Below are 19,251 nucleotides of genomic sequence, written 5' to 3'. Positions count from 1 at the left end.
TGTCATTCCTTTGTTTCTATGCTAGACAAAATATCTGGAAATGCAACAGAACTAACTACAAAAGCATATAAATTCCTCCGCCTATAATCTGCTGGCAAGGGACATTCCCGTTAATTTAAAGTCAAGTCACATGGAAGTAGGATGGCTGACTGAGGATGCCACTCACCATAGCTGACCTGAGTCTCAACTGTAGGTGGGGGCTTAGGTTGTATTCTTCAACTGCATGCTGCTTCTTATGTGGGGTTAGTGCCGGTTAATGATAGTGCAGACGCATTTCCTGCCCCTGGAATTTCCTGAATGAAGTTAAGTTGAATGAAACTCTAGACTCTTCATTATAAGTTATGTTCCTTGTTAGAAGTAGCCTTATGCAAAATGCAGAAAAAGCCATTTGAATGAGTATAAGGAAGACAGGAAGGAAAACAGAAGCTGCGGCTGGTCCCTTTCCTCCATGTCTCTGGGATTCAGCTGCCTGGCCTCTGAAGACTCAGGTTAATCAAAAATTAATGATGGGAGCCAGGGCTCTGGTTATTGCCTTTTCCATACTCATGCTTTTACATAATCCCCAAGAAGGCCAAACTCTCAGGTCGTGCAAAGCCACCAAACACCATCTGATTCATCTTCAGCTCCCCCCACGGGCAGTGAATGTGAACACAGCATGCGTGAAGAGCCTTTTCCGTGGACATACACCGCATGCGTGAAGACCGTTTTCCATGGACATACTCCTTTCTCCATGGCCTTTGCAGGAGTGTTACGTTTTAAGTGTGCAAGGGAAAGTGACAGGGGAAGTAAAGCATCTGAAAGTAGAGTATATCAGTACAAACGTTAACCTTCATATTTCTGGAGATAGAACAGGATTGTGACAACAAAGTAGAAAGATTCATCTCACCAGTTCTCATGAAATCAGCCTGATCCCAAGGCAAGCTTGACTCTTCTCCTGGACCAAGCACTGAGGACGGCAAGCAAATGCACTTGAAAGCACTGTGCAAACACCCATGCACTGTGCAAACATACCCTACAGTCACCACCTTCATGGCATTTTCATCATGATGGCAGTGAAGGGGCCTCAGTTCCCTTTCTTCAGTAAGACTAAAATTTAATTTAATGAGAATGTCTGGAGGAGCTACACTTTGATTTTGCAAAATGCATTTCCTTTCTAGTTCAATTGTGTCTTTTATATTTATTTATTACAGAGTGACCATTAAAGTATAAATACAACATATACTAGAAAAATGTGACTTCCATTCATAAGAAAAATGTGATTCCCACATGTATTTTGGGCTCAGGAACTGTGATATTTTACACTGAAGATGGAATGTATGTGTAGTGCAGGGACTGTAGGAAATCTTTGATAATTTGAAAACCTTTGACTTACTCTCTCACAGCTTAGTCCCTACCTACAGGCTTTAAACCTTCATTGTATGAGTGCATTTTGGGTCTCAAGACTTACCAGCAATGATATTCTATGACACCTTGTTGTTACCAAGAGAAATAGTACTTGTATGATGACATTTTTTAGTTACATAGTTTCACATACATGAAGCTGTAACCAAGCTTCTGAGGTGAACAGGCTATTTTCTATTCATTCATGAGATGTCTTGGATTTAAATGCCCCCTCTAGTAGTCTATGAGCATCTTTCTGAAGGCCAGATTTAGAATCTTGTAGCTCCATCAGCAAATAGAGTGACTAGCATGGAGGGAATGCCAATAGTGTGCCTGTGCTCTGAAAGACACATGGGGTATCAAATTGTCTTTTATATCATTAGTAGCATCATTTATAAATCTCTTAAAACAAAAGCAAAGAGCCAAGTTATCGGGGTTCACAGTCCAGAAGAACATCTTTATGAATATTTCTAGTTGTGGAGTACAGTAACATCCAATTTATTCTGTGGATGTGTTGTTTAACTTTTATAGAGCTATTATTTTCTGCCTCTTGTTGTACCCATAAAGAATAACAGATAGGTTATTATGATTTTCTGATATGCTAGCTACAATTTTGATAATTCCCAATTCTCAGAACAGTGTTAACTAGACTAAATCCTCTACTTTAAGAATATCCGGATATGTTTAAAACAAAGAATGTCTAGATACATTTAAAACAGTTATTTGAGAAGAAGTCAGTTGCCTTATCATCAACAAAAAATAGCATTAATTAGAAATAAAGGGGTACATTTTATTTCAAATATCTTCTGCTAGCAATATGGCATGTGGTGGAAGGCAAAGTGTCTCAAACCAAATGAACACTAATGTGGTCTATAAACGTATTTCTGAAAGAAAGGCAGCTTTCTCTTAACAAGCTCCTATGACAGCTGTTAGGGGATGCTCTGATGCATCCAGGGGTGACTCTTTTCTCTTTTGGTTTTTCGAGGCAGGGTTTCTCTGTGGCTTTGGAGCCTGTCCTGGAACTTGCTCTGTAGACGAGGCTGGCCTCAAACTCACAGAGATTCACCTGCCTCTGCCTTCCGAGTGATTTTAAAAGTGTGTTAATGTGCTCTGTTTTCCTCAGGATGAAAAAACACAAACAAGTAAAAGAAGTTTGCAAAAATTAAATATATACTTGTATTCATGACAAATAAGTACAAACTAATAATTCCAGTCAAAAAGTTGTAGTCGTTCTTTTTTTTCTGGCCCAATTATGGTATACAAATAAATGTTCTGTCTTATCTTTTCTAGGTTTCTATAGTATTTTTCTCCTGGAACATTTTCCCACATCCAGTACTTTAACACAATAACACAACATGAGTGTCATTCCTCTTGAGGGTCCCAACAGTAAACACAGCTTAACTAGCAGGAGAGTAACTGTTCTTACAAAACATCTAAAAGAACTGTGCCCCATGAAATGTAAAGTCACCCACATCCCACAACAGGAAGTCCATGATACTCATAAACAAGATTCTCAAAGCAATATGCAGATAATGCCTAGAACCCCCCCCAGACTGGCAAGCTAAATGTTAATCCAATGGTTGTCCCACCCTCAATTCCAAGTCTCTGTATCGTGTGTCTGGTTAGTGATAACATAAATCGAGGAACAAACAACGGCATGGGACAGTCCCCAAAGCAATTAAAATGAAGGATATCCTCTCATCAAATTAGGAAGTCTTGTCAGTGATGTCATGCAGTTTCTGAGAGACCATAGAAAATATTTTCTTGATATTAATAAGAAAATTATGCATCAGTGAAAATGCAGGCTTAGAAATATAGTACTGAGAGTTTCAATTCATGGTATCTTCACTGATGAGGGAAAGTGGAATTCTTACTACTAAGAGAGATGATCTCTCCAGCACTGTTGATGGCTCCCTAACCAAGCTTTGTGTTTGATGGTGCTGTACAAATAAAAAGCAGTGGGGGAATACGAAATATCTGTAATAAATGCCATCCGGTAAAGTATTTGATGGATGGAAGAGAATCTAATGCATTTTAAATAAATGCATATCATACTATCACATATTGTGAATCTTAAAAAATTATTACTTAGATGCACAGTCCTTGCAGTGGTTGACATGGCACTGTGAAGGGAGTTTGATTTAGAAGCTACTTCTATTGTTCTGGTCAAGTGATGGAGCTGCTGTTAGCCATATTATAATGTCCCTTCGACTTTGGTACGTTCAGTGCAAAATATTTGGGGGAATTTTTTTAACCTTTATAAAAATAAAAGGCCCTTTAGTTCCCTTGAGCATGTTTAAAAGGATACATAGCAAAATGCCCGAGTAAGCATGGAACATGAAAATGGAGAGGTGGTACATACAATATGGTATGTAGGTCCTTATATACATTTTAAAGAACAGAAATACAATGAACCTATAAAAATAAACAGAACTCACTGTGTACATTTTCCTGATATGCTGTGATTAATTGCTAGTTATTTTAAAATTGTTTTCATGCATTGTAAAGCATAAAATCTGTCATTAGTAATTCATTGAATAACAGTTTGTCTTCAGCCATAATTACACACATACCACTTGCATATACATTGTTACAGACCACCTTCTTGCAAATCTTTAAAGTTACTTCATACTGACTTGGTTTCATTTTCACTCTTGTCCTGTGAATGTTGAAACCTATAGTGCACACCATGCAGGCACTGGTAAGCAAGAAATGAATATTCTGTTATAACTTAGGGCTTAAACAAATGTACTTCCGGGAAATATATATTTTTATGATACTCTTTCACTTGCGCTAATTTAGAGATTGGGTCAAGTGCTGCCAGTTTGGCTTGAACTATATTTATGGGAGAGTTTCAAGATTCTCTCAAGTCCCTAAAGGTCACCATGGAGTTGATCATGTGCAGGGTCACCTTCATCTTGAAACATAACATTTGGAAAAGGTTTGGCAGTCAAGAACTGTTGATTGAAAGACTGTTGGGTTGTTCCACGGGCACCGAGCTCACCCCAATCCTTCCAAGAGGACACGCAGCCAGTCCCCAAACACACGAGCGCTGAGGAGCAGCACTCAGTTTGTTCTACTGGAACCCTGGGCTTCAGACTACCAGAGCTCTGTCACTCTTCAGAGGCCGGCTTCTGAAACTGCCTGTCCACGAAGAGTTGAGCAGCCTCCTCCCGGGTCACTCAAGTCCAAACGTACTGGTCTCTTCAACTGCTGTCAAGAGTTTCTCATAAAGCATAGAAAAGGAAGGGTATGGAGGAAGATCCAGGCGGTTAAAGCAAGTATGGGCTCTGCAAACAGAAGAAGCATATAGTTTAGCAGGGGGTTGCAAAAATGAAACAGCATTCATGTGATCATGTGTGCACACGTGGGTGACTGTGAGTGTGCTTGTGTGTGTGTACCCACAAGAGTGTGTTTCTCTTTCATATTCAGACTTCTTTGCTACCATTTTCACAGCGATTTCTGGAAAAGTGAGGATAGTTCAACTTTAAAATTCAGAGTTACATTTTTCTTAGGACACATACAAATTTTCTTTACATGTCACCCTTTAGAAGGCCTATTCCATGCCTCGTATTACTTGCTGAGATGTATGAGAATGCAAAAGCCAAGTTTAGTCTTTTTTTTTCTTCCTCTCTGTTCAAAGACCAGAATAAAGGCTTTTGCAAAGTGATTCACTTTGATTCACTTCCAGCACTGCCAGTTGCCTGGATGCCCCTTGGATAGTCTGTGGCTTGGCAGTTTTTCATTTTGTTGGGCAGGAAAGAGCAGCAACTGTTTCTAAAAGCCCAGACTGTGGTTCAGGGTTTGGGGAAAGTCCCTGGCTAGACTTGTCTATGGAAGTCAGTAGACATTGTGAGTGCTTTGAATTCCATGCTATAACCTGCCTTCTCCCTGTTCACAACACAGAAAAAAAATGCCCATTAAATCACAGTTCTGTGCAGCATTCTTTTTAGAAATACCCGCTCTTTTGCCAAGATCGGGGGCGGGGGTAGGGGGAGTTCCTGTTATTTGCACCTGACTCACAATAGAAAAAAAATTAGTCTCCAAATAGTACATCTTATCAGGGAGCAGATCTGCACTTTTGACACGGGATAGGAAGTGCCCTGTCCTGAATGTACAACAGTTTGTTTGTGGGGGTTCAGTAGTTTAGACTTAAGAAGGAAAACACAAAAAGACCCTGAAGTAACATGAAACTTGAGGAGCTGTGATTATTAGTCAGATATTTGTATTAAAGCAATGTGCAAATCTTATCGTTAAAGAGTCATTTTTGACTTGTGAGATAAATATAACTGCTGTTCCGATAGGCAATACAAAATGGGGGTAAGATTAAAACCTTGGAGCTGGGAAATTGTGTTTGAGTCCAACTTCCACCACCCACAACAACTGTGTGATTTGGAGTGTCATATTAAAATTGTCTTATTAGAATTCTGAGACTCAAACTTATTACCGGTTAAGGGGGGGTAATGTAATAAGACAGTTTATCTCAGAAGGGTGTGGGGATTCCCCGAAATAACAACACGATTCAGAGAATGGCTGGCACACAGTGTGTGACTACACAATAGTAGCTGCATTGTTAAATATGTTTCCTTGTCACCAAGAGGACGTTACCCTAATTGCCTTCAATAAATTGCCCAAAGATAACAATGACCCACAGAAAATATGGCATAGTAAAGAGAAAATAAAGCAGGTGTGTGTGAACATGACTTATAGAAACAGGGTTCTGAGGGCTCTGTTAAAATAACAGTGAAATATTAAGGCTCAGGTTTCCCACTCCTGATACCTCAAACTCTTAGGCACATTGGTGGAAATCACCTCATCAATCTTTACAGGCAAACTCAAAGACAAACAAAATAAACAAACCACCAAACATCCTAGAATTGTATTTGTCATAATTCTTCTGCTATCTCCTTATGATGGAGCCCAGACCTAGACCCCAAGGCAAAGATTTTACTTAGTGTGCCAAAACAGAGTCCTGTAGATAGCTTAAAATCTATCTGGTGTGAAACTCTGAAATAAGAAATATAGCTGGGCTGGGTGGTGGTGGCACAAACATTTAATCCCAGCACCTGGGAGGCAGAGGCAGGTGGATCTTTGTAAGTTTGAAGCCAACCTGGTCTTCAGAGCGAGCTCCAGGACATCCAGGGCTGTTACATAGGGAAACTCTGTCCCCCCCAAAAAAAACAATAAGAAAATAATAATAATAAAAGCATATGGTTTCGGTTTTTTCCAGAGATGGTGAGGGATAAATATAGAAGTGAAATATGTTTTACACAGAGTAACATGTCAGGCTTTGTGTGACAACCAGGGAATATTTATTACCCCATTTGATTGACATTTGTAGACACTTCACTGTTTCCTTTCATTCTTGATTTAGCAAGTGTACTTAGTCTTAGCATTCACTGTTTTGTGATCTTCACCTTTTCCTTTGCCTATCTTTCCTTTTTAATGCTTTTATTGCGGTAAAATTTACCATTGTAGCTGTTTTTAATTGTTTCGTGGTATTAAGTGCATTTACATGGTATGATGGTTACCACTGACTGTCAACCAGGAAGGATGGAGAATTACCTAGGAGACTTGGGTGTCTGCAGAGATTATCAAGGTCAGATCAGCCTCTGGGCCTGTCTACGAGGGATTATCTGGATTGGATTAGTTGAGAAGGAAGTCCCGCCCTCACCGGGGAGGCACCAAACCAACGTCCCAAGTCTTGGACTGAGTAAAAGGAAGAAGAGCTGAGCACTAGGAATCCTTGTTCTGCTCCCTGGCTGTGGATGCAGTATTATCAGCCACCTCAAGCTCCTGCCACCAGGGCAGATGTGTCCCTTGACCTGTGAGCTAAGACCCCCTCCCTTACATGCTTTTGCCAGGGCTTTGTAGAGCAGCAGCAGGAACGGGAGCTAAAACTCAGCGATCAGCAACCGGCACCACCTGCCAGCTCCACAACACTGAGAACAACCGAAACCGAGTCCATCAAGCAGTAAATAGATCCTGCTTGTCCTCCCCCTGGAACGCTCTGTTCTGCTTTCTGTCTATGAGTTTTACTATTCTGTGTACTTTAAGTAGAGTCTTGCTTATTTCAATTTGCATAATGTTTTTAACACTCATGTTGTAACCACCATGGCACAAAATTCCCTTCATTCTTAATGCTGAACAATAACTCCACTGTGCATATATATACCATGATTTGTTGGCCTATTCATCCATTGATGGACACAAGCTTGTTTCTCACCTCTGGCTATTATAAATGCTGTTGCGATGAACCTATGAACACATACACACACACACACACACACCTGTTTAAATCTCTCAGGGAGAGATCTAGACATACAATTATGGGACATGATGTATTTAGTATTTTAAGAAACCACCAGTGTTCCATAATGGTCTCATATTTTCCATTCACACCAGCAGTACACAGGAGTTCTAATCACTTGATATTTTCGCTAACATTAATTTTCCACATCTTATTTACTGTATCAGTTGGGGTTTCTATTGCTAAACTGAAACAGCATGACCAAAGCAAATAGGAGAGGAAAATATTTATTTAGCTTATACTTCCATATCACTGTTCATTGGTGGAAGCCAGGACAGGATAACTCAAACAGGATGGGAACCTGGAGGCAGAAGCTGATACAAAGGCCATAGGGGGGTACTGCTTACTGTCTTACTCAGCCTGCTTTCTTAAAGAACCCAGGACCACCAGGCCAGGGATGGCACCACCTAAAATGGCCTCCCCCATCAATCACTAATTAAGAGAATGCCCCACAGGCTTGTCAGCAGCTCATCTTATAGAGGCATTTTCTTAATTGAGACTCAGATGACTTTAGCTTTATGTCAAGTGAACAGCAAACTATCCAGCAATTTACATTTCTTAATCTTTAGACTAGCCACCTTAATGGGTATGACATCATTCATTTTCTGAAGTGTTCATATTGATTAGTCTAAATGTTACATAATAAAAATGGATTCTCTTGCTGGATTTGAGGAAGCAAGCTGCCATGATGCCCAGAACCTAAAGGGATGAATGTCACAATAACTTAAAGGAGCTTGGAAGCACACCCCTCCCTGGCTGAGTCTTCAGATGAGAAAGAACCCTAGCAGGTACCTGATTCCAGTCTTGTGAAGCTGAGAAGATTTCACTAAGCCATGCCTGACCCCTTGCACATTTTAAACCACTAGGTTTGCATGATTTTTAAGTGACCAGAAACTAGTAATAAGTGTCAAGGTCATCAAACATTCAAGCAAAGGTATAGAATGTGATGATGACAATATGATGTGATCATGCATCAAGGGCCAAGGCTGAAGCAAGGCAGACCAGTAATTGTGCATGTCTCTTTCAGTTTCTGTAGTATCTTCACTATTGTAGCTTATCCAGGAGTTTCCACAAGCCAAGGGGTTATTTTCAATTCTCAACACAAAGGGAAGGACTGAATAATTGTGTGTGTGTGTGTGTGTGTGTGTGTGTGAGAGAGAGAGAGAGAGAGAGAGAGAGAGAGAGAGACAGAGACAGAGACAGAGAGATAGAGACAGAGACAGAGAGACAGAGAGAGACTGTTGCATAGGGTAGATTGGAACATATAATGTAGTTCAGGCTGGTCCTGTACTCAAGGCAAACAAACCTCTTATCCTTCCAAGTAAGCTACCATTTCATCTTGAAATAATATTTTTTTGCTTCTTCTTGGTCATGAGACATAATCACCATTACTGCTCCATAATCTAATGTCATCATTGCTTCTCAAGTTACATCTGGTTGCATAACATATAGTTATCATAACCTAACTTTCCTTCTGAGTAAACACAGCCTCTAGAGAAGGTCTCATGAGTCTAGAGACAGACAGTATTCTGGAGGGAGAAGTTATATGGAAAGATTAAATGGTTTTCCGAAGGTCAAAGCTAAGCAAGTGGTCCAACAAAAAAATAGTACCTCAACCTCTTTGGTCTCCTCAAGGAAGACCAACATCCAAATGAAAACAGGGAGACCTTACTGTTCACTGGCTGAATTCTTTGGTTCTGTTAGTACCATGCAACCCTTGACTGTGGGCTGTGAGTTCCCAGCACTCCCCAAGAATGTTGCACTATAGTCACAATCATCCCTGAAAAAGGATTAGAGAAAAAAAAAGCTTTAGGGGATTTTTAAGGAGCTAGTCAGTGACAGTATACAGCCTCTCTGGTAACAATGGTCAAGTTTTGGTCAATCCAGAAGATCCTGGGAGATACCAGGGGATTTTTCAGTGACCAAGCTAGCAAGCTGAATCTCAGACTTATCAGAGAACAGAGGTACTCCATGGGGCATTTTGGAGTGCTTCAGAATCACCCAAGGAGTTATTTACAACAGAGAGTTCAGGTTTTGTCCCTTGAGGCTCTCATTCGGACAGTTTGGGGGGGTCCTGATGATCTGCATTTTAAGGTTCACTCCAATTGAGTCTGATGTAGGTGATCTCCACCACTGGAGAGGCATCAAGCCAATCAGTAATACAGTATCTAAACTGGATCTCCACACTGACATTCTGTGTGCTTGCAAATATTTCAAAACTTCAGACAAACAAGTAAACGTTGCTAATAAGGAAATTGAGGAATAGTGCGGCTAAATAAATTTCCCAATGTTTACCATCAGCTTGTTGTATGAGCCAAGTACAAGAAACAAAGGGGGAAAAAGGCAAACAACAACAAAAACTCCTCTGAGGCTTTTCCCACTCCACCCCACCCCTCCTCAGCTCATTCCATGGCCTAAAAAAGCTAGCACAAAATACCAGGAGGGCCTCTGGGCTGTGTTGATCTTGGCAGCAAGAGTGCACCCAGATTCTCAGTCTCCATAAGAGAATGTTTTCTCAAATCTCCCAAAGCCAGCCACCCTGAAGCCATAATGAGTTTACCTCACTCCAATCTAGGCAGCCAGAACACTCAAAGAAAGCAAGTACCCCCACCCCCTGCCCCATCTATGGTCTGACTTAATGGCTGTCTTGGTGCTTCCTAGATTTTTCTGATATTAAACACAGGGTCCGGGATTGTTCTTGTTTGTGCTTCCTATGGTTAGTTACTTAGACCTAGTGGGCATCACAAGCCACTTAGCCGATGAGTGCATCTCTCCGTCTGGGTTGACTATACTCACGCATTCACTTATTCTGTACCCAAATGTAATTTTTTTCCTCAAGCACCCCAAAATACTAGACAATGTAGAAATTAAAATCAAGATTTTAAAATAAGCGGGGGAGAGGGAGGAAGGGAGGGAGACAATCGCAAAGTAACAGGTGCTATACAAACATAAAATGTGTTGCCATCAAATAAATCCTTCTGTATGCTTTGAAAGCTAGAACGTGTCAACACTCTCATCTTCAACTTGCAGTGATGCCTCACCCTTCACATTTCAGTTTTCTTACTCTTGCATCATGAAATTCACCAGTCCGAATCAAATACTTAAAAACACCCCCAGAGAGTTCCTCAAGGCTCTTGAGAGGCATCGTTTTCCAATGTCAAAATTTCTTTGGCCATGAGTATGGTCTCATACTGATTTTTCTTTGGCCATGTTTATGATCTCAAACTGATTTAGCAGTTCCCAATTTTACCTGCTTGCAAGTGTGTTGCAGGCAACCCTCCAAGAGAAGTGGATGTGCTCCCAGTTGTATCAGCTGTTGTGGCTGGAGGAGATAATTCTGGGCTTCTTTGGGGTATCTCGGGGTTCTGGTATTGCCTCTTACATCTCCACCCTGGTTCTGGCTTTTCAAGTTTCCAATTCAGGGACCATTGGGTGTTCAGGAAGAATCTAACCCTTTCACTGATAGAAAAATACCCATATTGTTTCCCTCGTGAAGGTCCCATATTATGAAAGCTTGTCATGTGCATGCAAAGTGCCTTTGATGATCAAAACTTCAATCTTAAACTCGTATGACACTTTCCTTACTCCTTCACTTGCCGAGTCAATGTTCACTGAGTAGACGCTGCAGGTCAAGCACTGAGCTGTTCGGGTAGATGAGGAAGAAAGGTCTGGTCTCTGTCCTGAAAGAATTCACATGCTAAGGGAATGGAAGCCTAAGGGTTAAGCAGCTTGTGCTCCACATTGGGGAAATCTGCCTGGAGCAAGTGACTCTGAGATCCAGCATACCTTGGTTCTGATGGATAAACCATTAACCCCAGATCTGGGCTGCAGTTTTGGAAAACTAAGACACCTTTGTCTAAATAATCCAAAAGATGCCTGTGGGTTATTCGTGGTTCAGCGTACAGTGGTATACAATGACTTATAAGTCTGTCCAGCAAAGTTGGGGGAGGTTTTGTAGAGGATACTGTCTATGCCAAGGCTAGGAGGACTTGTAGGTGTGCAGGGCTTTTCTGGATCAACAAGAAGGGTGTTTCCCAACAGATGGGCTGGAAGCCTGGAAGAGAAAGCATTGTGTCACCAGGAAACCAGAGAAATTCAAGTGACCAGGGCCAAGGCTGGACAAGGTCAGAAAGGGTGGATGGGCCAGAGGGATGTTGGTGTGCTCATGCGAAGCCTTTTCCGTTTATGTCATGGATGAAAGGGAGCGAGCTTTGGGTGTACAGGGAGATGGCAGAGGTGCTGTGAAACAAGGAAGAGAATATAGGATCTAGATAAGACAAGGTGAACCATGATTATAATCAGCATGAGAAATCCAAAAGTACCAATTACCCAGTGACAGAATTCAGTAAAGTTTTCTTAGCCTGAGTAGCATTATTAGCACAAATAAAGGTATAACGTACCATAACTTAATATTTCTAATTCTCTAAAAAACGTTAATAATTTTTCTAGTATCCTTATTAATATCTTCTTGGGCCAGGAAGTTTAGAATAGAAACTCTTGGTGACACTAAGTCATAAATATCTATTTAACCTATTGAACACCTGACCAGGTGCTTAATAAAGGCAAACTAATGGGGAGGAGATCTACAGTATTTATTACTCCAACAACCTGCTTTTCATATTATTTGGTAGACAAAATGCTAACTATTCATTCATATAGGAAGACCACCACTTATTCTGTTTGAGGACATGTGGACAGAGATCAATTTATATGTCACATAAGTACTTGCTGAAAGCTAGTAGTAGGGAATTAGATCTGTTACTTAAGTCTCATTCCAGTGTCTCATGAGGTCACCTTAGTAAAGATGCCTGATCGATGAGCACAGTGTAAAATATGACTGCAGCTGGAGCCTCTGTCCTGCAGACAACTAGCAGAAGTGCCTCAAGCCATGCATTCCAAGCAAGTTCCTTCTTCACCCCCACTGCTGCTGTGTTAGCCTTCACTGTGCATGTAGAACCTCATTTAGTCCTCAACACTTCACAAAGTGAGCACGAGTAGCAGCCCCTGGCTTTTCAGATGAGCAGAGAGAGTCAAGCTGAAAAACATTCCACAAACAACATGCCGTGGGTGTCAGTTGCTCAGCTCACTGCCAAGATCAAAGCCATGTTCAATTCAAACAAGGTCCTTGTCCTCACAGGGTTATAATCTGGAGAGGGGAAAGGTAATAAGTTTGCTACCAACTGAACTTGGTAAGTGGATTAGGGTGGGTCCTCTGACAGAAATAAGTTTTGCCAGAGTGAGTGACAGGAACTGAGGCAAACGTCAGATGGGATCTTTCTGATGGGGTCTCATGGCAGCCGAAGGCTCAGGGATATGAGAAAGAGCCAGCAGAAAGGCGAGCCGGGCAGCAGGTCCCACAGTCTTGAACTAGAACTGGATCATTATGTTTGAAGAGCAGCCGAGAGGCCAGCAGCTGAGGCACGTATGGGCTGAGGTTGGAGCTGGGGGTGGGCTAGCCGGGTCTCCCCCCCTTGGGAAGGTGTATGAGTTTTACTTAGGCAACTGAAGGATTTAAGTAGGGGAGAGAGATGGCCTTGAGAAGTGGGATGAATACTTGTCAGGGTGGACGGAACGGGAGCATCTGGCTGGCTGGCTGTGGCAGTGATCCAGGTGAGAGGTGAGTGTGTCATGGAGTAGGCTGGCGATAAGAGATGAACCGAGTTTGTGCTCTTGGAGCCAAAGGAAAGGAATGACTATTCTTTAACAGTTGTGTTGTCTGCTGCCCACCAATATACTTAAGGAAATGAGTTATGAAACAGCCCTCAAGGCTTGCTTGTTAGTTTATCTTGGATCACGTCATCTTCTACTGCAGGTAACAAGAGAACTCTCATTAAAAATATGCAGTTCTTTTGGCGTTTTACTTTTTACCCTGGTCCATTTTTAGATGCCCCATTTTAAGATGGGGACTTTGAAAGTGGCTTTGAACATTAGACAATTTGGGCTGTGTTTTCTGGAATTGCAGGTAGGCACCACCAGCCTGGTTTCACAGTCTACCTCCCAAAGACCAATCCAAAAGATTTACCACATTTACACGTGTTACATGTCAATAAGTGGATTAAATGGCAGAATATGGTACAGTCGTTGAATATTGCTGGTCCACAGAACCGAGTGTGAGGGCAGTGGGGACAGGTGTTGAAGAAGGTCACTGTATTAGAGATTCCACTCTGAGAACCCATCACAAGTCTCTCTCACCTTCGCAGTCACCCCAGACACCAGCAGCTGGACACCTCAAGATAGATACACAGAGGAAGTGTAACCAAAGGGTGTTTCTAGGCCTCATCCTTGTTTGATTAGTTTTTTTTTAATTGAGCAAAGTGGCATTTTTATTTCAGCACTCCTCTGCTGTTTACCTATTTACTAGCTGCAAGTTCACCTTGACAGTAGACAATGCTCTTTTGCTGGAGGAGGAAAAACTGCATTATTGATGATACTGAAGAGCAATGTTTAAAGTCATGGAAAGAGGTTCATAATTAATGGTGTCATACACCAAAAGCAGCTTGCAAACAGGTTATGCAGTGCAACTAATGTGCATGTGGGCACTCATATGTGCATCTGAAGGATGAGAAGAAGCAGATTCGTCAAACTGTGAACAGAACTGACCTTACTGTTGGACTATAGACTGATTTTATGTGCACACTTATACACACATAATGTATTTTAAAATCTAAATATTTTCCTTGGCAAAGAGTTTCTTTTTATAACAAGAATAAAGAGTAGAACTTTACAGTGAGAAAAAGGTTCTCATTAAGAGAAAGTAAAGAGAGAAAGAGAGAGAGAGAGAGAGAGAGAGAGAGAGAGAGAGAGAGAGAGAGAGAGAGAGAGAGAGAGAGAGAGAGAGAGAGAGAGAGAGAGAGAGAGAGAGAGAGAGAGAGAGAGAGAGAGAGAGAGAGAGAAGCCATTGTATTTTTCTGGGTCTGTTCCATTGAGTGTGGCAGTGTGTGCTTCTGATGCCAGCACTTCTGAGAGAGGCTAAGGCAGGAGGTCATAAACTCAAGGTCAACCTGAGCTCAAAGATCACAAAATAACAATCCTATTCTATTGTGTAAAATTGTTTCCTTGAGACACCTATTTTGTAGTGAGCTCTTACACTTAATTTCCTAACTTTTGGGTTGACATTTTGTTTTTAATGGTCTCCTGAAACAACTAATTTCCCAAATTAACATTGTCTCCTCTGTCAAATCCCACCCTTCAACAGAGACTGTAGCTTCTAACTCTTCTCCAACTCCATTGGCAAAAGCCTCAGATGAACTTGGGAGCTCTGTGTCCAGATAGGAGAGAGGACTGCCCTGTACTCTGCAGGCTGGCATGGGAACAATCCAATTTTTTTGGACTGTGAAGAGGAAATGCCATAAAATGAGTTTACTCTTTACTCATAAAATCCATCAGGGCTCTGGGGGGTCAGGAAGTTTTCCACAGAGATGCAAATGCAGAGCTAGCCCAACCACCAACCACAAAACAGAGGAAGTGCAGTAATACGTTCAGGCTGCTGGTCTCCATGGAGACACCACTGAGTAAATCTCAAGTCTCTATCCTTATTTATCAACTAAATCACTGGTTACTTTATTACTAGAGAAGAGGAGGCGGAGTCATGGATACAACTTGTTCTGGCTTCAGAGGCTACCATATATACTTTAGTACATTTCTTGGGGGCACATCGTGATCAGGGCTACCTACCCAGGGTTACCGCAAAATGAGAGTAGGTAAGCAAACAGCAAGAGTCACACTTGCTTTGAAGGTTGAAAGACCAAATTGTCTGTCTGAAAAGACCAAGAGGCTCTCTGTCATCACTCTGGCTTGCAATGACAGCTTGCTGTCACCCTTCACAAACTTCCAATTCTGCAGGTTATAGACACTCTCATGAGAAGATGATGCCAAACTTGTTCCAGGTGACTTAAAACAATACATTTACTTTTAGTAAGGAGGACCTCCATCTGTTCTATCTAGTATGTAGGCACACCATCACATCTTAAACATTAGACACAGAATCACTAACAGGGGAAAGAATACATTGAAGCTGACCAGCTGGAGACAGACTGGCTCCAGCTCTGTGACTCACATGTACTGGGAAACAGCAGGAAAATGGATTGAATACATGTATTTGGGTCTTAGCAATACTAGACTCAGTAATAAAAAATATAATATCTTTAGGTTGGAATGAACTTGACAAATCTTTTTACATTCCAATGGTATTTTAAAGCTCATAAAAGACAATGTCCAGGTTGTCAGTGAAAACATTACTTCTGGCAAAACTATATTATCATGAAGTGAAGTTGTTTGTCTTCCGTTTTTTGTCTAAGCTCAGTGTGTGTGTGTGTGTGTGTGTGTGTGTGAGGGAGGGAGGAGAGAGAGAGGGAGGGAGAGAGAGACTTTCTTCTGAGTAGTTCAGTAGTTACAGAGGTTAAGGATTAGAGGCTTGAGAAGAAACAAGAAAGCATACACTTCCTAAGGACTTTCCAATACATTATCTCACTCAAGCCTTAGAAATAATCTCTGAGGCAGGCATTGTTCTTTCTACTCTATGGAGATGGATAACAACACCTTTATTTGTGCTACTTTATAATCATGGTAGAACCAGGTGCTGCACAGGAAGAGAGTACAAATGACAACAGCAGTTACCCAACTGTGCCTTTGCAATGATTCTGAGGAACATCTCCGTCGACAGTGAGTCAGCATGAGAACTTTCTGGAACTACCAGGGGGAAGTTGATATGCCAGTGCAGACAACCCCCAAGAATCTAGAGCAACTTTTGGTGTACCCAATCAACACAGCATCCCCTCTAGATGTCTACAGATAACCCATCTGAACCCTGAAACTCAGAGAGCAGTGGTCCTGAAGATCCCAGACTTTGATAGTGACAAAGTAGAACTGGTCCCAGAATCTCTAACTTCCAGCCTTTTCAATGTCACTGCCTAATTTGTTGTGGTGGTGGCAGATATTGCAGCAACGACCACAGCAAATTCAGGGCCGATGAGAAGAGTGTTTTAGGCAAATGACTTCAGTGAGTCCTCAGTATGAGGTGGAGGAGAAACCAACTATCTCTCTCTGCTCAACAAGTTTCAGGAAAATTACAGTGGTTAAGCGTGAACAGCACCTATACCTATCATTATTGCAGCCAATTCCATAAACTTCAGTGGTTTCATGGAAATAGATTCAGTAGAAATGCAGCACACAGTTAATCTGAATTTTCCTGCTTCTCCTATGCTAATTGTTACATTTCTCAGAATAGTGAAAAATCTTATTAAGATAGGATAAATCTATTTTTAAGATACAAATACGTGCTAAAGGGAGGGGGGAAATACCTCACTACCCATACACAAGTAAAATATAGTAAAACAAGCTAGTTCTTTAAGTAATAAAAATCACAGTCATCTAATTTAGTGTGTCAAATATACAAGATGCTAATTAAGTCTGTGCTGCAGAATTACAATACCTGGTTTGTGGTATGCACAGGTAGGCGAGGCACTTAGGCAAGCCCCTGAGTTGCCTCCATGTAACCTCATACATGCCTTTCTTCACAAGCCCTACCTGCCAGCCTTGTATATTTATTTCTAGCAGCAATAAAGCAATGCTTTTCCACCCCAATAAGATGTATGACAGTGTTGAGAGTCAGCTGCAGAGTATTCAAATGGAATGACATATAGACAGTATGTGCTAGAGAGGTAGACTATATTCACTATACTGAGTCCTCTTCCCTAACAGCAGTGTTTCTAGTGAAGTCATTCTCAACAGTTATTAACATATCTTTAACACATGGGAGCATTGTGCTGGTTAATTATATCAACTTGACACAAGCTAGAGCCATTTTAGAAGTCAGTTGAGGAAATGCCCCGACCACACTGCCTTTGGGCAAGACTATGGTACATTTTTTAAAACTGATGATTGATGTTTCAGGGCCCAGCTCACTGTGGGTGGTACCATCTCTGGGCTGTGGTCCTGGGAGTTATAAGAAAGCAGGCTGAGCAAGTCATGGGAAGCAAGTCTCTAAGCAGCATTCCTCCATGGCCTCTGCATCAGTTCCTGCCTTGAGTTCCTACCCTGGATTTCCTTGGGATATGGACTGTAAGTTGTAAGATGAAATATATCCTTTCCTTCCCAACTTGCTTTTGGTCATGATGATTTTGTTGTTTGTTTATTCATTTTTAAATATTTTTTGAGATCATAATATAGTCACATCATGTCCTTCTTCCTCCAAACCCTCCTTCACTTGCTCGCTTTCAAATTTATGGCATCTTTACTTTTAAGTGTGTGTGTGTGTGTGTGTGTATTCCTAGAAACATGAATACAATTTGCTCAGTCTATATAATGTTACTTGTATGCATGTTTTCATGGCTGACCATTTGGTACTGTATAACCAATTGTGAACTCGTCCTCAGGGAAGACAATTTCTTTCACGCTCAGAATTCCTTGGCTGCCTATAGTTCTTTGTCTAGGGTTGTGGCCTCCTGAACTTTCCTCCATCCATGACAGCATGTCTGTTGGTTTTATTAGTGGAGATTTTGAAAGCCAGAAGCACTGTATTCCAAGTCCTAAAAGACCATGATGACCAACTAAAATTAATATACTTAGCAAAACAGTCTTACATAGTTGAAGGAGAAAGACTTTCCATGATAAAAAAAAAGCCTAAAAAATTACATATCCAGCAAACCAAACTTAAGGAAAATATAGCTAGTGGTCATGGTGTTTCATCACAGCAACAGAACCCTAAGACAAGCTTCTGTTGCCTTCCAGAGTCAAGCCACAAGTGTGACGGCAGATGTTGCTTTACTAAAGTTAATCTTCCACCTTTGTTGTGTTTTGAACTTTGACACACAGATGCATGTTGTTTACACATGACCAAACAGGGCATCTTGTCTCTCCCCACTTTATTAAAGAAGATAATCAGAGAGAATTTCATCTTTCAAATTTTTCAGTCTTCATATAAAACAGTGATTGCTCCATATACACATATATTCATCCATACACATAAGACTACTAGAAAAATATAAATTAAGCTGAGGCTTCCTCGCTTTGTGTTGAGAGTAAAAAAATGTTACTTTCTATCTTACCTGGGAAGAGCGGTGATTTTCCCCCATTTCTCCACACAGAACCTTCTTGGGCCATTACTCCCTCGGAGAGAAGCAAATCCTTCATAGGGAATGCTAGATGTGCCTGTAACAAACTATCAGGCACAGAAACAGAAGGGAAAGGTGAAGCCAGAAACCTCATCTGGGACAGGAACTTCCTAATAGTTGTGTAGCACTCCCGAGAAGGAGGCATAAATAGGGAATTTCAGAAGCCAAAGTTTCACCAACATGAACAACTAAAACAGATGTGACAATCACTCTGCCACACAGAGAAAGAGAAGCGAATTAAACAGAGAAATGGGGTGTAAAGTATTTATGGAAAATAAAGCATTGTCTGCATTTGACCTGCTCGGGTGTTTAAAGCAGGCATATTTCCCAAAACAGATGAACAACATGGGTCTATTAATTGGCCTAAACACACTTAGCATCAGCCTGTCATCAATTCACCATGAGTTTTAGGAATTTTGTGGCCTGCAAATCTGAGTTCCAGATCCTTAC

General features: G+C 41.2%; 1 protein-coding gene across 3 annotated transcripts in view; it reads right to left on the bottom strand.

The window, feature by feature from the left end:
* Positions 1–2,532: 2,532 nt before the first annotated feature.
* The window catches only part of Hecw2 (HECT, C2 and WW domain containing E3 ubiquitin protein ligase 2), a 356,194-nt gene continuing 339,475 nt past the window's right edge, over positions 2,533–19,251 (bottom strand). For all 3 annotated transcript variants that reach the window (XM_013121118.3, XM_040753631.1, XM_013121120.3), the window contains 2 exons: positions 18,736–18,848; positions 2,533–4,670 (listed from right to left, as the gene is read on the bottom strand). In XM_013121118.3, the coding sequence (XP_012976572.1) occupies positions 4,559–4,670; positions 18,736–18,848 (225 nt within the window). In that variant the 3' untranslated portion in view covers positions 2,533–4,558. The remainder of the gene's footprint in view (positions 4,671–18,735; positions 18,849–19,251) is intronic.

The sequence above is a fragment of the Mesocricetus auratus genome, unplaced genomic scaffold (assembly GCF_017639785.1).
Source record: "Mesocricetus auratus isolate SY011 unplaced genomic scaffold, BCM_Maur_2.0 Super-Scaffold_100010, whole genome shotgun sequence".
NCBI lineage: Eukaryota > Metazoa > Chordata > Mammalia > Rodentia > Cricetidae > Mesocricetus > Mesocricetus auratus.
Note: the sequence above shows the minus strand (reverse complement) of the source record. Positions and strands in the feature narration are given on the sequence as shown.